Here is a 22,225-nt window from a genome sequence, read left to right on the forward strand (position 1 = left end):
TTATTTTTTTCAATACGCACTTTTCGATATGCCACTTTTTCGTTTAATCTGTAGAATATTATGTTATTGTTCGCAAACTCGCGAATGCATCATTTACTTGTTTGGCCTAGTTTAGACCGATCGTTTGATATTCGTATCAAATAGTACATTTGAGCTGATCAGCCAATGATTAAACCAATTTACTATTTGATATACACGTATCAAACGATTTGTGTAAACTAGGCTATTAACTTTTAGTGAACAAGGAGAGAATAATTCCAGAAGGGTTGAATGAAGCATGCCTTACGTCACTTTGGTTTAGACAAAAGCTTGGTGTTCGCGCGCAATTATTCGTGGCGCGACGATGGGTTTACGCTGCAGATTTAAGCTCAATTTAGTATCATGAGGAAGGGACAAGATTTATCCACCGCTAATTAATATATTGTAATCGTTACAGCCTTAATTATGGTACGTATAATTATATTATCGTATGATGTTACGATCGTAACGATCATATTCAATTTACAATTTATACAAAAATATAAATAACAGAAACATATATCTGTATAATATAATATAATCTATACAATGCATGTTTCTGTATTATATAATTATTTAGATGCAATATTGCTATTATTTTTAATACAATATATACATATATGCATTATAATAATATTTTGGAAGACAAAGATTTATTGTTTTGTAAAACATTTTATATATATATATATATATATATAAAATTTGTTTTACGATGAATCTTTATGTCTTCTGAAATATTATTATTGTACAATGCAATAATGACATTATATTGCAGTTACTATAATAATTTTCATAATTATGATTTATCTCTATATGTAATCTATATATAAATTGCTGGATTATGATTTATATATACATATAAATCACTTAGAGAGATATATATTATTGGTGCTTTCATCAATACTCTATAAATATACTAAACATTTAACTAATTATTCTCTCGCTTTATAAATATTAATAAAATATACAATATATTAACATATTAAAATATTATGCATTACACTTTATTACAATTTTCATTTAACTAATTATTCTCTCGCTTTCTAAATATTAATAAAATATACAATATATTAACATATTAAAATATTATGCATTATACTTTATTACAATTTCCAGGACAAAATTTATATATATATTCAAAAATATAAGATAATGTATAATTATATATAAAATGTCCATATATTCTTTCTGTGATATAATTTCTATCTATAGAGAAAATAAAAAAAATAATTAAAAAATAATTGTTTTACTTTTTTTTTTGAAATAAACTTTGAAGAAATGAGAAAAAATCCCATATATATCTAGAGATAGATAAACTTTTTCTTTTTATATAAATATGTGTGATAAATTTTTGTTATTTCTCCAAGTTTTATTTTTTCTGGAAAGACATACAAAAATCTTTCTTCTAATTATTTATTATTAATTATTTATTATTTTTCTTATAGATATAGAAAGAGATTATAAAAGAAAAGAAAATATATATGGATGTTTTTGATACATAATTTTATATATATATAATTTATTATATAGAGATTTTTCCTGAGATTAGTAGAAGAATAAAAATTCAAAAAATTTTGCTTTCCAAATATTGAAATACATAAAAAATTGTCAACTTATAAATTGTACAACTTATAAATTCAAAATTGTACAACTTATAAATACTAGATATCCTTTATAAATAAAAAAAATAATGTGTTAGACATGGTAATAATGTATCAAAATTGCATAATTATATATTTAAATACAATTACTCAAAAAAATAAGCTAAAAATGACAATTTTTTTAGCAGATTTAATTTTTACATTTCAAAATATGTCAAATATAGAAGTCAATTTTGTGATATAACTTACATCAAATATTTATGAAATATAATGTACATATATGTTTTAATATAAAAAATATAATTATTAAAAAAAATTAAGTTAATTATAAAAAGATATTAAAGTGCTTATTATTAAAATGTTTTAATAAGTCTTTTGTAAAATCTTTTATAAATCGTTCTGTAAAGCATAGAAATGATAGGCACAGTTCACTCGCAAAGTTGCTAGCATTCGCGAAACTGCAAAAGAGCTTGGGCGGTATTAACTACTTTAAATTAGTTTGCGGCGAATTACTTGAGAGCCACTGAAATGTTATTAGTTCGCGGCAGTATAATGAGATTGCATGCACAATTGCACGCCGCTATTAGGTGCGTTACATATGATTTTCATGACAACTAAGGCTATTAAGAGGGAAATCCTTACTCTGAACTGAATTTACAAGCTTGAACTTCGATATAAACGAAGCATTCTCGCAAATTTGAATTGAACTATATACGATTTCAGTTCCAATGAAACTATGTGGAATTTGTATTTTGATAGCAATATTAAAGGTTCAATACAGCCGAAAAAATTCAATTACAAAAATTTGAAATTTTTCAAAGTAGCACAATAGTAATGTAAACACATAATATCATATATTAAAAATTTATGTATATTAATAATTCTATATCTTAAATTTAATAAATTAAATTATTTTTCTTTTAAGAAGATAATGTTTACATTAAAATTATTAAAATTATTATTTTGATTGTCAGCTTATTTAAACTTAATTAATAAACAAATAAGTTTGGCTCAATAGGTTTTTAATAATTCAGAAATACTTATTATTATAACAAAAGAAAGATAAAATTAATGATAAAATTAATGATAAAATTAATTAAGGGTTTTCTTAATTTCCGCAATGTTTTTTTATTTTTCGAGCCGAAATAAATCGTGCAACAAATAAACGGAGACACGAATTCATCTCTTTTCAGTTGAAGTAGCAAAAAGTGTTAGGATGCAAGTGGACATACGGATTCGATAAATTCCCTATTTCTGTCGATGAGATAAAGCACAGGGTATCTCGAACTGCTAAACTTCTGATCTCAAAAAACTTTAAACATCGTTATTCAGCTGAATCGAACTTCTAAAGCTGTAGTACTATTCCAGATTCTGTTCGTCACGTGAGAATGCAGGTCGCGATTAATACCTCGAAGCAATAATACATTGGATGCACAACTGAATGTATTCCTTCATCGATTTCAAAACTGAATAAAACATTGAAAAAATTCAAGTTATATTTCTACGGAAAGAAAAGCAGCGCTTTGCAAAACATTTTCGCGAGATTTTACTAACAATAACTCGTAAAAATAATAGATCCCTCAATGTAATAAAAAAATCACACGATAGATAAAACGTGGTCGCTATAAATAAAATTGTATTAAACGAAATAATATTGCTTGTAATAATAAGGAGAAAGTGTCCGTAAAAGCGAATTATGGTTGGATTTCTAGAAAATTCTGATATCTCAATTTTGCAAGTTTAAATAAATAGTATATAATAATGTAAACATGCACTATAAATCTTATAATAATAAATGTATTATATTAAAAAATTATTATAAAAGTATGCAAAATTATAAAAAAATATAATAGTACTTCATTAGATTTAAAGATTTTATGGTAATTTAATTTGTTTATCATATTCAAGAGCGCTTATAAATTATCTTAATCTTATCTTAATGAATTAATAGATTTTTTTTTTAAATAGGTGAAAGCATCGGAACAAGTGTAATTTCATTTTTCACGTCTACCGAATCTTTTTATCTTTCACCTGTACCAATGCAGGTGTGGGACCAATACGAATTGAAGTGGCTTTGTCTTATCAGTCATGTCACTAACGCACATTCTTTCGTTATCAACGGAGCTCGTGCGTTATCATATCAAGTTGATGAGTACATCGACCAACTATCGTGAGTTCAATATTGGTGATTTAAACAACGTGCCGCATCTTTGTTATACCTGTCAAATAGTTTTACGTCAGGTACGAGAAAATTTTACATATTTACATTCATCATCTATCTATCGCATTGCCTTGCATCAACTAATAATGAGAATGTAACATGAATATTCCATATACAATATTATTCACTTGATCAAGTAATTTTTGATTTTTTCATCTCTTGTATTTAATTTTTGCGAAATTATTGTCATAGATAATAGATGATAAGAAATGTTGTATGATAATTTTATCGCGAGAATTAACTTAGGGTAATCACATCAGTGCTGATTAAACTACGAAATTAATGCGAAAGCGCTATCACCGCGTCATTATGTCGTTCGATATTTGCATAATCCCCTTTTCCTTCAATCGTAATTACGTATAGCTGATATTCCCCAAGGCTTGCAAATAGTATTTTAATTAATTAGAATAACATCAATTTGCAATTGTATTGTAGGAAAAATCGCGTAGAATATATGACTAAAAAAGTAACTAATTTTATATATATTTTCTCGTAGAAAAATGTCGAAATTTAAAAGATCTAATCTCTTCTCATCGCGAATGCTGATGAAAATAGTTGTTAGGATTTTTGGAGTCGAATACTTTAGTCGAAAACTTTCTAGACTAAATTATGAATACTTCAATAGTAAAATCCTCTATGTATATAAATGCAGATTCAGTAAATGTTCAAATTTCGATTTGAAACTTGACTTTAATCCTTTGTATTTATGAAACTCTTGATTATCATAATTTTAGACTACTAAATAGATAAACGCTTGTGAAGATTATTATGAATACTAATTAAATTTGTTTCAATGTATTCCATCCTTGAAACATTTCGCTTATCTTTTTTTACATAACATTGAATATATGTAATTGTTATTGCTCGTGAAACCTTTACTTGATAATCTACAGTGAATAAGTACAATTTTGTTAACGTATAATAATATATTTGAAAAAATATCGAAAAAAAAGGAATCTCCGGAAATAATAAATCATATAAAATAATGGTAAAATTTATATTAAATTTATCAAGTCTTTAATATGCAAAAGAGAATTCTTTAATATGCAAAAGAGGATTTTTGAGAATTCTTCTAGAAATTACAGCAATTATGTATTTCTATTTTCTTATTAGAAAATATATTTGTTTTGGATCCAATTTAATTTATATTTTATTATTACGACTTCTCACACATTTTTTTTAATATCATTACAAGATGCGATTCTACGCGATTCTGTTTGCAGTTACTGGGTAGATCTTTGTCGACCTGCTAACCCGTCAGTCCAACACTATGCAATTGTTGAACGTTTACATATTTCATGCATAAATACAATGGCCTGACATTTCCCAAGACCTGCGAATGATGTTTCATTACTCAGAACATCGCGCACGAAGCGGCCACCTTGATCTTACAATAATAAATCCGGCGGTAGACGCAAGTTAATTGGCATATAAATAAATTTTTCAATGTAGCCCCGATTTGCTTCGCACGAGTACACACTCGTTGCTGCAGCAGCTGTTTTTACGTTTGCGATTGGTAAGCACGTACTCGGCGTAATGCGAATTAGTGCACGATTCCGGGCGACTATTCCGACTATTTACATACGCGATCTCCTTCCGTCCCGAACGGTCTCGAATCGTTTTTCACCGGCGGTTTCAGTCGATACGAAAATAACGGTAATTATACGACGTGGTGGATCGAGCATTTCAGTTCCGCTAGTGCGAAATCTTCTCTCGGAACTAATTACGGAGTAATTATAATGCCAGACTCGCGCTCTGTATATGTATATATATGTCGTAGTGCGGATATTTCTCCCCCTCTCTCTCTCTCTTTACATTGTAACAGCAGTACTAAATATTCTACAAGCGAAATAACGCTCGATTTATTTGCGAATAAACGCCGCTACGAAAATACGATAATATCCTCGATGTAAATTATCATTGACCTTAGGGAAAATGTATTTTAGATTAGGACCACTGCAAATTTCATTTTAGAAATTTATCGACATGTGACTAAAGAGAGATGTTTAGGAAAGTTGTTTCAAAATTACAAGACATTTTCTTTTTTGTATACGTTACTAATTCCTAGATAAATTTAAAGAATAAACTTTTGAAGTGAAGATTCGATAGAAAGTCATTTGTAGCAACTTTCCAACTTTCATTAAATATCCTGGTAATTAAGTCTTGAATTAAATTTTCTCTACAGCAAAGTAACAAACAAACTTTATTGGTCAACTTAATTTAGAAAAAGATTTTATTAAAAATTTAGCATCTACACTTTTACTTTTAAAACTACGTTTATCGAGATAATTCTTTTTACATTAAACGATTTCCTTATTTAAATGTATGTTTTAAATGTATTAGATATAAGTTTTGATATTTTTGCCCATATTGGATGCTATATCAATTATTTTTTTCTTACATTATATATAGCATGCGAAATTACGTGCTGTTGAACACGCAAGTCGAGCACGCATCAACATATTTTATCGACAAAAAAATCTCGATGCAATAAATTTCGAATCAGCGATCGACTCTTGACGCCGATAATCTTTCCAAGGATGACTATACGGTTTCTATCAATTTCCTGCGTTTACTTATCCTCTTGGATTCGCGACCGGAAGCCGCGTAAACGGAAGAGACAGGAATAATTGCTAGTGTGTCGATGGCACAAGCTATCTAAAACCGATCAACTAATGGCTGATTTTAGAATAAATCTATCGATTAAATCGAATGTACTGTTAGAGTAATCAGTTGATTATAAATAAATGGTAAAATGTTTCTATCTGAAATAAACAAAAACATCTGCTATTAAAGCATTTGTAATTATCTCTCTTTAATTTCGATGAATATCGATTATAGATGGAAAGTAGCAAAACATAAAAAAACATCTTGAGTTCGTTATTGCAGATCTAGAGATTGGAAAATAACTCTAAAGTTTTTAAGAGATACATTTTATTCATGTACATTTTATATATGTTGCAACAAATAATTATTAAAATTTTTGTGTATTTATATGTGTGCATATGTAAAAAAATATTTTATATAAAATTATCTTTTAATATTGATAGGAGTTTAAAATTATTCATACAAATTTCTTAAAAGAATTAAATTTAATTAAAATTTAAAATGTATCATAAATTTGTTTCTTTATCAGATCCAAATAGCAGTCAATACGATTAGACAATCGCTTTGTATATCTTTGAATGTTACAATAAATAATAATATTAATATATATAATATTATATATATTTATATAATATTTTACATAATATATTACATATATATATATATATATATATATATATATAATATATATAATAATATTAATATTAAATAATAATATTAACAATATTATCATTTTACAACTAATACAAAATAGTTCGATAGGTAGAAATCGTGTAACATGTATCGTAGAATGGACGCAGTTTTCACTAAAAGCTTCTCTTTGTTAAAATCTACTTATTCTGAAAGAAGTAACATAGTTCTTTTCCTAATATTTTTTCTACGAAATGCTATTTTTTTTGTATGGAAATGTGTTAAAGAATTTTTTTTTATCTTGGATACCATCGTGCCAGTTTGCATCTATATTTTCATCAAAACAGAACAATTTTTTTTGTTTTACATGTCTTTACGTGTCTTTTTTTCCTGAACGTTATTATAAACGCACGCGTTATAAAGGCGTCACGCACTGGTAAAATGCAATTACCAGTGCAACGGTGATTTCGCGTGCATGGTAGAGAACAAATTTTTTTACACACTGGCTTGCATGCGAGATAAACGATGTGCAACTGAGGACCACATATATGAGGCTAAATTAATCGTACGTTTCTTTCGTCGCCTTTCACTTGAAACTTTTTTTACCCTATAAAAGTCCCCGAAAGGGCAACTCTCTCGTATTCCAAGAGACGTAAATTTTACGCCTTCTTTTAAGTTCTTACAAAACTTTTTGTAGAAGCTAACATCTTTATTATAACTAATTTTCGACTTCTTTCCATTTTTCTCAGTTGCACCATAAAACGACGATTCCATCGGTTAACCCAATAGCAGTGGCAACATTATCTAAAATGGGTTATATATATATATATACATGGAACTGTTACGAATAATCCAAAGAAAATACACTTGTGCGAACAAGATGATAAGATAAAGGACGCGGACTTTACAAAGGTAAAACCAGATTAGAAATTTTTTTCTCTCGTAGAAAAATATTTCCCAAGCTGATTATTCTCATAAAAGAAATTGTTTTCTGAAGATATTTTTTTATAATGGAATTTTGACTATAAATATCTTTCGAAAAAATCTTAAAAAGTAAGTTGTTAGCAATATTCTTGAAATTTAGATATTTTTGTTGAATATTTATAATTATTAATTGAACAAAACTCTATATTTTAATACATTATTTCTTTCATAAATCGAGAAATGAATCTCTCGTCTTGAATGAGATTTATAAATTCTTTTTAATAAATATGTTCACCGGAAATTACAAATCTCTGTAAGCTAGTAGATTACCGTTAACAGTTGATTGTCCCGATTATCGCAGAATTGCTAACGTAATACTTTCTCGCATGAAATCAAGTACAAGCATGCGAAGTATGACTCCCAGGCATTTCCTCCTTATATGTGTTAATGACCGGCTCTTTCCTTGAATCATTATAACCTCTTGTAAGAACATTCTATATATCTCGTATTAAAATCAAAGATAATTTATTGTATATATTAATATAACAAATACACATCAAGATATACCTATGTAAAAGAAAGAGAAAAATAACACTTTTTTTTTAAGTCTTCTATAATTGAATTCTTGAATTTTATTTTTCCAATATTTCTCCCTTTTAATTTCTCGTTCCTTTAGAGTGAAAAAATCATTCTACATATTTAAAAAATTACATTTTACAATGCACATCGAATTGAAGAGCAACTTTGTTTTTGCCTAAACATATCAAAATATAAAAGAGAAAAACAATCTTTTTTATTTGAATCTTTGATTGTAATAGAAATATTCGATTTTAATTCTTTCAATATTTTTCTTTCGAATCATTCTTTTAGAATAAAAAAATCAATCTGCATATTTAAAAAATTACATTTACAATGCACATCGAACTGAAGAGTAATTTTGCTTTTGCCTAAATGAGTCGCCGTAATTTACAATTCACCGGTGAATTAATCGGACTCGCGTACAGCCGAGTATCGGTGCTCTCGTTCTTTCACGACGAACGCGTCGGCTGCTGCCGTCGATCCTCTCTCCCTCGTCGAATTAAAACTTTCCACTCGTAGACACAACAAGCGACCGCGATTCAAGCTTCGCGTTTCGATCCAGCATCCATTCGTTGGATGCATGGAGGAGCGCGATGCACGCATACCGGCCGCATTAATAATACAGTTATGCAACGAGCCTCGCGTACGACGATTATTATTAGGGACCTCGGATAGGCAGCAAGAATCGGATTCCGTTTAGACATAATATTAATAATAAGCTCATTGTGAAAGTGAATGCGTCTCGTGCTTTTTGCAACCATTACGAAAGCCAGAAAATTAAATACTAATTATTAAACTATGTTAATTATTTATAATCAGCGTATTGAAAGTGATAATCCACACGTATTAAAAATTTATACAAACTTTTTACTCTCGCCGGATAGAATTTTAAACAAATATTGTTTTGAAGAATTTCAAACAAATTTGAAAATTTTTGGCGAAAAGTACATTTTTCTTTTTCTTTTTCATAATTAAATTAAATTGTATACTTTATATACTAATTACAGTACTTCTATTATTCTATAAAATTATGCAGAAAGTTAAGATTGCCTAAGTCAACTATTACTAAATATACAACATACTCGCCACTTTGCAGACAGCTATGTGAATTGCAAAATCATGTAGATGCGCAGTGGCGATGCGAAATATCATCCTCAAAACTTAAGCACAAAAATTAAAATTTTATTTTTATATGCGCTATAAAATATTTCACTTTACGTTACGTTAGAAACTTAGTTCGATCAGTTTTGTTTAATCTATCTTTTATCGTTTTATAAAATTAGAACCAACAAAAAAGAAAGCTTTAATTTAGTTAGCGTTAAAGTATAATATATATCTTCTTGTAAAAGCAAGCATTCTGATGTCTTGCTTATTGATCTTTTAAGTAAATTTGTACTACCGGATATTGGTATATTTTGCTTATTAATCTTTGAAGTAAGTTTGTATCAAGATTTCACAAGTCTGCATTAAAAGCTTTTGCGTTTCTATTTCATATTTTATATATAGCGCTCTTTAACTTTGACTTATTACGAAAGTTCCATGAGGCAGATGTAAAATGAAACATAGTTATATAGGGACTTTGCGGATCAAACGTGTTCTGATGACACATTCTGCAAAAGTTACGTGTGAGCTGTAATCACGTTAGGATGCACGATATTATCTTTGAAGAACGACGTTCGTTTGAAACTCAAATAAACCCGCATGAAGATACATACACGACAGATAAAAATAAAATAAAACAGCCAGTTAATTAAAATCGCAATTTGTAGATCTGATCGTTTGCTAGAAGCTGCGAGCGTACAAAAAGAAAGATATGCAATTTCTCGGAACGAATCATTGGTATCTCTTTAACAATATCACTTCTCGATTACAGGTGAAGAAGTGGTGACTGTACCGTCCACCAGCAACGATCAGGAGGGCTGGAAAGTGCAGAGGATATCCGTAAACGGTGAATTGCCGCAATCGAGCAATCGTCGCCGCGGCTACAGTCGATCGCAATTGCAACCGGTCGTTTCCGGCGGCAAGAGGAATCGGCCAGCACCATCCCCACCGACGCAGCCTATATCCTACAGAATCAATGCTAAGGAACAGCTCGACAAATATTTCGACTGGCGGAATAAGGAAAACACACCCGGAAATGCCGTAAACCGCCGCGAAGACGATCAACGACAGGCGAACCAAGTGCAAGAGACCGAGGAGTCGACAATGGGCTCGAATCTGAGCAGGCATAACGGAAAGGGCCTCACTGGCCGACGCACTCAGTCTTCCGGAAATTTGTGCGAGCCTAAAGGAAAGCTGAACAGCATGGGAAAAATATTGGTGCCCTGTTCCAGCGCCCAAAGAGAAAGGTTAGTCATTAAAAATTGTTACTTTTATATACATTATACATGTATGTGTATATATGCGCGTACGCACACACACACATATTCTATTTTATTAAAACTAATTTTATCTGATTTATATTTCCTTTGATCTATATTCACATATATATAAAGTAAATTTTTAATTAGATGGAGAAATTGATATTCATACGTGTATTTATATTTATGATATTTTGACTATTTGTTTATTTTCGCCAAATAATTTTTACGATATTTATATGGCATTTGATATTAACATTTAATTATACAACTTTTATCTACGAAAGAAAAAGATAAATATATTTTTTTTATTACGGTAAATTTCTTTAAAGGAGATATTGAACTGTAGATTTTAAAGTTATGTATGCATACCAAATTCAAAAGTACATTGAAGATATATATAAAGTTAGTATAACACAATATGGTATAATTGATTACAAAAGTATGGGATTAAAATATTACAGACAAAAAAGGAGATGTTTCAATCGCGGCTTCTCTCATGCCAAAAGATTAAATGATCTTTGTAACGTAGTCTTACAGATATTGTTAATTTTTTAACAACACGAAAAGCGAGCGAAACGCTGCAGGCGAGAGTATCATGTTGCAATTCGGAGAGAAAGGTCAATTCGCGATCGATTCCTCGTTTAGTATATAATCCTTGGAAAAAGCACCGTTAGCATCACGCCGATAATCTGCTTGACATAAATTTATTGTGGATTATAAACATCTTTATGCAAATCAAAAATTTATAGAAATGTATACACTATTATATAATTCCACTTTCACTATGCTACTTGTACTATTGTTAATATGATTATTATGATTACATGTGCATCTTATCTAATACATGTGCATCCTATCTAAATATATTACATTAATCTTTTTAATTAAACAATAATAAATATAAATTTTTTAATAATGTGTAATAAAAAAGATATTCTATAAAATAATTTAAAAAATCATATTAATATATTTAGTGCAAGAATTTTTGCAAAAATAATATTAATCTTTAATAAAAAATCTTTCTGTCATTATTAGCAATAGCATTTGCACAATCAATTACATTATTAAAGAGAGGTAACAAAATGCAGAAATAAATTTTCTTTTTATTTCACGGAGTATTAGATTAATTTATGTGCACATTCTTATAATGCTCGTCAAATGTATAAAGTGGAGAATTCATTTTCAGCCGCTATCGGTGTGAACTGATTTTTACCCACGATCGTCGCGTGATGATAAAAGTCTCTTCATCTTAAACCTTTTTTTGCTCGTAGTCTCTTTATATCTGTCGAAAAAGGTCGACTTTACACGCACATCTTTCTTTGAAGAAGTTATTCAATAATAAATGTGCTCTTTTCTTTCTTCCCCTTCAATCACGCACACACGTACAACTTACTTTATTTTTTAATAAAAAAATTTATTATTTTCAAATTTTTTCATAATTTCTTATTGAAAGAATAAATTGTAAATGAATCTCTTTTAGATTTCTCCTTCTAGATCTTTTAGATTAAATGAAACATTTTTAAGAAATAACTCGAAAAATATCCTTGAACATTGCAAAAGACGCGATAATAGGATACTGTTCCACGAATTAGCTTTGTTAGCGATTATAAATATCATTGTACGTAGTTTAATCGATTATATAACAGTACTATATACATAAATTCACGAGATAGTTTTTTTTATACCCACAAGAGAGTCGTTAAGAGACCGCTCGCGATCTAATTACGGTCACTAACTTGAACAAAGTAAAGCGCATAAAAAATTTATATTAAAAAAAATTGGAATAGCGGAAAGTTTTCGTGCAAGATCGATTAAAATTGATTGCGAATCGATCGATGAATTTCTGTCTTCCTGATTATTCCGTCGAGGATTAAGAAACGATATTACCGTGTGAACTGCGAGTAGGTATACTTAATCGCGAATGGAATATGAAATTACTTGCAAAGTGATAAAGCTCTCTGGAAGCACGTGCTAATTAAATCTAGGGAGAAGACGAGACATCGGTATGACAGCTTTCGAGAGGTGGGATAAGCGCGAAATCCGGCTCCGGAATCCTTCATATATCGACACGAAATCGAATATGTTATGTACTGATGGGCTAACTCGCATAAGACGATTAACCAGTAACAAGATTGTCGCGAAAATATAATGCTATGCCGATAATATCTCTTTATTCCTGTTTACCTAACCAGCTAACTGGAGGTAAGCCACATAGCCAACAATGACCGAGATCGTTAATTCAAAAGTGAATTATGTCCGGCGCTGTGATAACGGTGATAAATGACGGTGATAAATCGACAGAAAATGAGTTGATCCGCGTGCACGTCGTTCTGTTATTAAATTTAATAATTATTTGCATCTCGTAATTATGTCCATCATAAATAACCGGCTGGGTGAGGAGAAACCAAGACCAAACGATCATCTTATTATAACCGCTTGGTCGCGCAATATACCATTTAAAAACTATTAGTGAATCCGTCAAGGACAGATGCTTCGTTGATTTAATTTTAATGAGTTCTCCCAAATTTCCGACTATTTTCCGTTCAGTCTCGTGATATTTAATTTAATAGCTTCACTTATCTGCATCTTAATTAATCTTTTACACTACGTTCGGCTTAACGCTTAAAATAGTATACGAAATTACTATGTTATACATAAAATTTATTATACATATAATTTATATTTCGTATATATTATAAAATAAATAATATTATATTATATGCTGAGATGGATAAGCGTATATTTAATTATGAATAATTAAAATCTGTTAATTATTTTTATCCAAACATTATTGTGTTAAAACTTAATTTCGTTTCTGACAACGATTGAATTAAATATGGGGGATGGTATTTTTAAAGTAATAATAACACGTTTAAATTAAAATAAAAGTGTCTGGCAACTTTACTGATGCGAAAGCAGTTCTGCATCTTGCAGCGACGTACAAAACAAGAAGTTCTCTCGCGTTAGCATCTTCTGGGCGCATAGTTCTCTTTCGCAGCAACTGCAAGAGCAACCTTATACAATGGGGCAACAACGCTTCCGGTAGTAACAAGTTGCTGGCCGCGAGATAATTTAAAGTAGCTCTAAGGTCGGCCAGTCGTTGAACTAGGGCGGGTTCCATTAAACCGTCGTTTACACGGGAAGCCGGAAGGGATAAGGACATACATGAGTTAAAAGAGCAACGGAGATATATATTAAAAGGTGTCCCGCGCGCTTCTTGATCTCATTTGCGTAAGTGCTGTTGTCTAAACCTGGCAATGACAGCGCCAAAAATGTGTAGAAATGAAATCATTGTCCCGTTTGCTGTTCATTTACTTATAAACCTAGGAATATTAGAACGCTTTTACATTATTAGTAACAAGTTAGCTATTTATTCCTTTATAAAAAAAACTTATACTTTTTTACTACCATGTTGTAATCAAAATCGATTTCAATCAATTACAATTTAAAATTATTATAAAATCTTTTATATTATTTATTCGTTCTTAAAATAATGATATTAATAAATAAGCTGGAAATTTTAATTCATTATCATTCATTAAAAATTGTAACAAAAAAAATAAGAAAAGATCACAGTGTCGTGAATTTACATATAATTCATATTATTTACATATGTGAGGTTTTTTTTCTGATCACGTTGTTTAATATTATACGTTACATTAATATCGCATATTATATGCGTCTATAGTTGTCAAAAACTATTGTGAGATTATCATATGATTACATGATCAGGAACCGGATAAAATTTTTAGACTTTATACCGAGAGGTATCCACGACGCAAGGGTCAAAGTAAGTAGAGAGATCGGTGAAAGGTCAGATGCTCTGCGCGCTTGTGCGCTTATGCATGCCACGAAGATTTGCGCAGGCAGGCAAGCAGGCAGGCATTCGCCTATCCACTGGCGTGAAAGCGGACTCGGCGGATGATGTCACGTACGAATTATTAGTGAAGTTTCTTATACCGTTTCTGGTACGTGCGTTGTCACATAGGATGTTTTATGAGACACACGCAAGCACGATTGTCGAATAAATACAAAAAGTTTCCACGTGCCATGACATTACGACGATTATGTCATGCTTTTCAACTCATTTTTCACGAATCTTAAAATGACGTAACAATAGAGACGTAACAACGAAGAATAATTAAGAAAAAAAAATATTTTATTAATTTTTATTTTTGTACAAAAACTGAAAGAAAACAAAACTTATATCCGAAATTGTAATATATTGATTTTTTGATATAATTTTTTCATTTTATAATATTAATTTGTTATTGAGATAATATTTGATGTAATATTTTAATATTGAGGAAAACAAACAGCTTTGGATTCATGTATATAAGTTAAACAAGCCAAAATTTAAGATCTCATATTATGAGAAGTTTCGCGTTTTCTAAAAAATATATATATTTATTTTTTATTATATACAGAATATATATAAGAAAATAATTTTTTAAATTTAAATTTTGTGTCTTTAAAAAATTATTATTTGTCATTTGAAAAATTTGCTTTTATTATACATATATCATATTAAGATAGAAATAATTTAAAATCTATCATTGTTTCTTTTATGAATGAAGCTAAAGAATTATGTCTACAGTACTTATAGTGAAAATATGAATCTATTTTTGCAATTCATGCGTATAGGAAATAGCGCGAATGTCTTGCGAACATCATCCGCGTGGCATTATTTCAATTCCAACACGCTCGATTTCACCTTGTTCGAATGCCACGTCAATCACATAGCACGCAAACGTGCCGTCGCGACGGAATTTTCCCCTTTGCATCAAAAACATCTCATATATCGTTTACACAGTTTTTCTACTTTATTTGTGCGTTCATCTTTGTTCGCGTCGACGTTACGAACGTTACTATTCGCACCGATTAAACAGACATAATCCGTCGCATTTACACGCGCGTAGCATTTTATGCAGTTGGTTGCATACGCGAGAATTAACAAAATTACACGAAATGATCATTCGCATCCCGAATCTGCCCAGGATGTGACACGAAGTAATGTCAAATAATGTAAAAAGCGCGGATTATGTAAATTACCGTAATGTATTTTTTCTACAAAGTTTGACGCTTTCTGACGGTAGCTTATTACTCGAAATGTCGTCGCCTACGTTGCAAACTTGTTTTCTCCTCGACGCTTTCATCTTTCCAACTTCGTTTATAATTTTAACGGAGAGATAAACAGGCTCGAGTTACGCAAACAAAAAGTGTAATCGCGTCAAATAATATTTCCGAAAAAGTTCTTTCCACAGAATGAATCTTGTACAATTTAATCTTTGAATCTATGCCAATACATACATATAAATAAATCATTGTCAACAATTCTTTCGCAACTTATTTTTGACCTATAAATAAATTATTTTAAATTTAATTACCTATTTTCTCTTACAGATATAAATTCTGCGGCTCGCTGCCAAATCATCTGGACGACAAGGATGTATTAGATGATGATCAGCGAGATAACAATAATATCATGTCCGATACTATCGGTGGAAACTTTGGCGGTACGTTGCCGCACAAGAAACGCTCGTTAGGAGTACATTTCTCGGATAGCGAACCGACCGGTACTTTGGATCTCGTTAAACATCGATCGCAGGACTCTTTCGATGAGAACGATCCCTGGAGGTACGTAATAATAAGAGTACCATAAAAACCGATCGTCTCATATTACAACGGTATAAAGAAGATGAAATGCAGTATGGTTTAGACATCAAACATGTAGCTTCTTCTTGTTAAAATTAATTATGCTTAATAAATTCTGAAAGTTATCGTCCTTCACTTACACGCGATTTCGAGATTTCATCGTGAAACTGTCAAGGAGAGACGCGGACAGAGCAATTTGGAGAATTCCGAGAACGTCCCATCAAATTTCAATCTATGCGAATCGATCGATCGATCGCGCATTCTCTAGCGTCAAGCGAGAATCGTTGAAAAGTTTTCACTTCGAACTTGTCGTATCTTTCGCTCACGTGGCGCGCACTCTCTTCTCGCGTTTTAAAGTTCAGAAAAATGATTCTCAAGTCGATTCTCGCCTCAAAATAGATTTGGTTTTCGGCGAATACGAACTCGTAAATCTTTTCCCGATGAAAAATCAATCGCGAGTGATCTACGGTTGGTTCCAGATATCAGCAAAGCGATCTCGATCTGGTGCGGTGCCGTCACGGAAACTTTGATTCGGTCAAGAGAAATCGCAGCGTCGACACGGTGCTCGTCGAATCTGGCAGGAAGTACGGTCGTGGCGTAACCTTGGAGGATAGATGTCATCGTAATAATTCAGACCTCGACTTGGTCGGCACGCTGCCGAAACGTAAGCAAGACGCTCGAAACAGCAGCGGTAGAAGCCTCGAATCGAATTCGTCGTCCTCGCAGCCGTGTATAGTAAACGCCACCGATGACGACTTGCTGATGAAGATAGTGCACAAACCTGACTGCGAGTTACTCAAGCATCGCCAACAGCTTGGCAAGTGCGTCGATCTGAAGCTGAGCAAACTGACAAGTGGCGAGCCACAGGATCAGGGATACGCGTCCGAACGATCACCCGAGGACGAGCATCCACCATCGTTACCGGGACAACCATTTCCAAGTGTGACACCTGGTAAGTAATAACATGTATTGCTTTATTCGTCACTTTTCTTATATATATCTATGTATGCAGACTACAAAAATGTGAGCCTCACTAGAGAATTTCTCATTAAATTTCTTTTATGTTACTATATAAATACTATATAATATATAAATTATAAATGAAATATAGCGTACTATATAAATTAAAGCGTGGGTATTCGTCTCGTAAAAAATTAGCGTTATTGAGTATGTATTTGATGAATAATTAATATTTATTCGCTTTTAATTAATTTATTGTTAGCTATCGATATTTACTGTAATGTGAATATTTTATATAAGAAATCGAGGAAAGGATTAACACATGCGAGAATGTGAACGCGCTTATACAAGGTTGACGTATTAGGATTTTGTAAGACATATCAGCATATGAATTATGCACACGTATATGCATACGTACGTGCATAAAATTTTTCTGTTTCTCTAATAATGCTTTTGTAAATATTATTTTGCTGACGATAGATATATCTGTATTCCTACGTTTGTGAGAGCTATTGCAAAAACTTTCCGAAGGTCGAAACTCCTTTTTTCCTCCAAGACGAATACATGGCTGACTGGCCTTGATATGCGCTATAACGAGCGGCTGATAAAGATGAATGGCTCGGCGATGATGGGTGAATGCAAATTGTGCTCGCCATGCAAATGATCGACTAATGGGCAAAGAATTTTTATATCTCTTAATTTTCTTATTCAGGTTTCCCATTAATTTATTCCTATACATTTATACCTCGATCATGATTAACAGATAACATGAATATATTATAACGTTGGAAATCTCTTAGTTTATATGATTATTTATTCCCGAATTTGCATAAAAAGAAAGCTTGTATACATAAATGTGTCTTAATCTTTTCATCTCGCATTAAGAAATATTAAATTTTTTTCAAAATTTTGCATAACAAATTGTACGATGTAGAAAAAGTGTTATTGATTACAAGGTGTGACAGTATTTTTGATATGTTTTTACAATACTTAATGACACGATAGAGAAAAAAATGTTTCGTAATTTAAAACGATCTAACAAACCAGTTTGTTTTGAAATACCTCGTAATACATGACTAGATCAATCAATCGCTCTCCTCATAAATTTCATTTATCGTGCGGACTTTTAGGAAAGTAATAATTTTTATTAACGTTTGTAACAGAACTGCGGTTGACTGTAATCTTTCATATTTTGACTGGCAAAGAGATAAAAAATTGTGTCATTTTAACTCGGTCATAATTTAGGTGAAATTTTTGCAGGCCATTAATTAAAATTCTTGTAAAATTGCACCGGACTCTCAAAGAAATTTCTGCCAAATTCAAATAAATCTACATAATTTTACGTATAACATATGTTGAAAATGGCATCTGGATAGATCGTCCGTGTTTGAAAAATCGCTTTCTGTGAACATAGAAAACTTTAAAATGAATAATGCTTCATTTACTTTCGGCGTTGGTCGATTTCCAGACGATTTGATCGATAGCCAGTTGCGCGAGTGCGTCGCAGACTTTACACAAATGTGTCTATATCGTGGTGCACGTGAAATCTACATATTTTCAATTTCAATCTCATGCATTTGGAAGGAGCTATTCACTGTAGAAACGACGCTGTTGACGAATCCATGGAATTATTTCCGCGTGTTACTTCCCTCCTCTTCGTTGTCACACTAATTCAAGAAAAAAATTCGAGTTGCTGTGTTAAAATATAATTTCTTATTAATACAAATAACTTAATAACACTTTTTAACTTGTAATTAATTTTTTTAATAATTTTCAGAAAGTGATTTTACTTTGTATTTGCTTTAACACATCAATAATATGAGCAATATTATATTTTCTATATCAAATATCAATTGACATGTTTTTGTTCAGAAAGTGAACACGTAAATATAATATGACATTTTACATTTGTCACTCGTACAGTTTTTTCAGTTAGCTTATTTACACGTCAATATTGTACATTGCCAAAGAGACGATAAAAACTATTTTTATTTCATGACTAAAAATTCGGAGAGTTCTCTCTCTCTCTTTTTTTCTCTACAGAGATTAAATCGAGACACTAGAAAATATCGTACAAATTTGTGCAAGCGACGAAAAATCCCAGCTTTTAACGAAAAAATTCAATTTTATCCCGTTAAATGTGCCTGGATGATACGCTAACACGCGTCTTTAGTACATTAATAGCACGGTTTAACAACACATCGTTGTTCATTGCGCTTGACGGGCAAGTTTTGCAGCATAGTTGTTATTACTCTTCCACCACTACCCTTACTCCCACGCACCACTCTTGCGTGTGTATTCTGCCTGAACAGCGGTTCTCTCAGGGATCGAAGCGAAGAATATGAAGTAGTACTTTAGCTCGTAAAAAAGCACTTTCCACTCGGCGCATTTCATAATCGTAAGCCGCGAATACCTCGTTCACAGTCTTGCAAGCTTACCAGTAGATATATAGTTACGACGATATCGCGCGAAAGATTTTCCATCTCATTTTGCGATCAATTTTTCTGAATTGCATAAAAAAGCAAGGTCATCCCTCGGTCATCCCGCGATGCGGTTCTTTCGTCGTGAATAATTTCGCAATCACAAATGAATGATTAACATTTACGTGACTGCTGGCGAAGACTTAATGGGCCATTTACTATGACTTTACAAACCCGAGAATCCGAGATCAACCGAGGAATCGCGGGTCGCAAGTTGATGAAGAGATTTTTCCGGAATCGTCGAGCGTTTTCGCACGTTCCGGATATATACGGTAGTGGCAAATGGCGGTGATACAACCTAGATTGAGAGACCCTGACCTAGAATATACGTGATCCTTTGTGAACAACTACAGCCGCGTTTGCTTTGTGCGGACTGGTATTTGCGGCGGTATCCAGCCTAGCTTCGAAATTACGAGGTAATGCTGTAATATATCGTTCGTGTATAGCATGTCGCGAGAATATTAAAAATCGATACGCGATAATTAAAAGCACGCCATTTTAAACCGCAAAGTTTTCGAACCGCTCTATTAATTCCTGGTCTATTAAATAGTCAAAATAGATATTGATGAAATGTTTCATAATGAAATGTTTTATTTTTATTTTATACGGACAAAATATATACCATACTATATACATTAAGAAGAAGCAGTGTTTTATAAGACAATTTAATCTTTCATTAATCTTTCCATTAATCTTTCATTTCATACATTTCAAAGATATTTAACCATATAACGCAAATTTCACCGAAATAATTTTACTTGGATGAATAGAATAAACTTGTAAAAGTAACAAATAATCATCTATCATTACAATCCTCGGTATAAAGGACCATTCGATCCATTTACTCTTCGCCAAGTTAACATTATCATGACGAGTAAAGCGAGCTTGCCGAATCAATAAACAGTCACATCAAGCATTACGAACCTTGTTATGCAGTTTCCATGTTTCGTGGTGTAGATTGTTTATCCTCATTATTGTGTCGCTACAGAACTGTGCACTCGAGCGGGAAATATTCCGTTCACGTAGTGGTCGGAGACTTGAATCAGGATTCTCGTCCTGATATGAATATGGGTGCCTGTGACAGAGCGTTAGTTAAACTCAAGACGGATGGCAGCGATTTGAATCTTCACAAGCTATCCGCACATCTGGTATCTCTCCATAGATATCCAAATCAATTCTAATCCGTGTAACATTATCATTATTATTAACTCTATTATTTTCTTAATATTAGATTCTCATTATGTTTTTTTAGCAAGGCTTTAATCATTGTCATAATTTTTTTTTCAATATGATTTTAGAACTTAATCAAAATTCTTATTTTACTTTTATTTCTCTTGTACATATTTCGACTGTAAACATATCGCTGTAGTTTATCAAAAGGAATCGGCGAAGCGTTTCACTTCCCTTTGTGTATTATTGAAGTTAATGAGAAAGCTTCGGTTTCATTGTAACAAATATAATCGAAATGAATGAAGGCTGTCATAAAGATAAAGCCATTGTTGGCAAGATTGGCGGTAAATCTCGACGTGGATAGACGATGAATGTTATGAACCATCTGCATATCTAATTCCTCAATTACTAGATTCTATTCCGAGATCCGCTCATAATATGAAAGCTATTCAATATCTTACAAAAGAATTGATTCTAGATTAATCCAAGGATCTGCCAATAAAATTAAGATCGGAACATCCCTTATATGGCAGGAGTCGCATAATCAGAAATTGCGATTTCCATCGCGGAATTTGTCGAAATCTCCGACGTCGTTGAGTAAATGGCTTTCGAGCCTGCTTCAGATTCGTGAAGAAAAAGAAGAGATTCATCTTTCTCGGCTGTCGCCGCGAATGAATGCCGAACCCATTCAATCCGCAGACGATCTCGCTCGCCCACTTTGGTACCGCCTTCTTTCGCTGACATTGTAAGTTTTCTAAGTCAAGAATGCGCTATTGATCGTGCGGCCGTTGCACGACCGCTCTCGCCTTACAACGAACTAGGTCACTTCGACGTACGTTCCATGCGTCTCACCTATTGACCTATTTGTCCGGGCGGGACGTCATCGTCGAAGGACAGGGGAGGTGGTGTGGTGAGGCAGCTATGTTGTTTGGCAGTTTCGGCGTGTGTCCTCGCGCGTGGAGAACGCTAGGTTGGCGCCGCCGGTATCGCGGGTTAATTCCGATTCTCCGGATACAA

General features: G+C 32.0%; 1 protein-coding gene across 1 annotated transcript in view; it reads left to right on the plus strand.

The window, feature by feature from the left end:
• The window catches only part of LOC105250067, a 146,333-nt gene that overhangs the window by 102,728 nt on the left and 21,380 nt on the right, over positions 1 to 22,225 (plus strand). Inside the window, exons 2-4 of the mRNA XM_025415122.1 lie at positions 10,454 to 10,928; positions 16,347 to 16,580; positions 17,078 to 17,550. Coding sequence (XP_025270907.1) covers positions 10,454 to 10,928; positions 16,347 to 16,580; positions 17,078 to 17,550 — 1,182 coding nt within the window. The remainder of the gene's footprint in view (positions 1 to 10,453; positions 10,929 to 16,346; positions 16,581 to 17,077; positions 17,551 to 22,225) is intronic.

The sequence above is a fragment of the Camponotus floridanus genome, unplaced genomic scaffold (assembly GCF_003227725.1).
Source record: "Camponotus floridanus strain SB8 unplaced genomic scaffold, Cflo_v7.5 scaffold98, whole genome shotgun sequence".
NCBI classification, from domain to species: Eukaryota; Metazoa; Arthropoda; class Insecta; order Hymenoptera; family Formicidae; genus Camponotus; species Camponotus floridanus.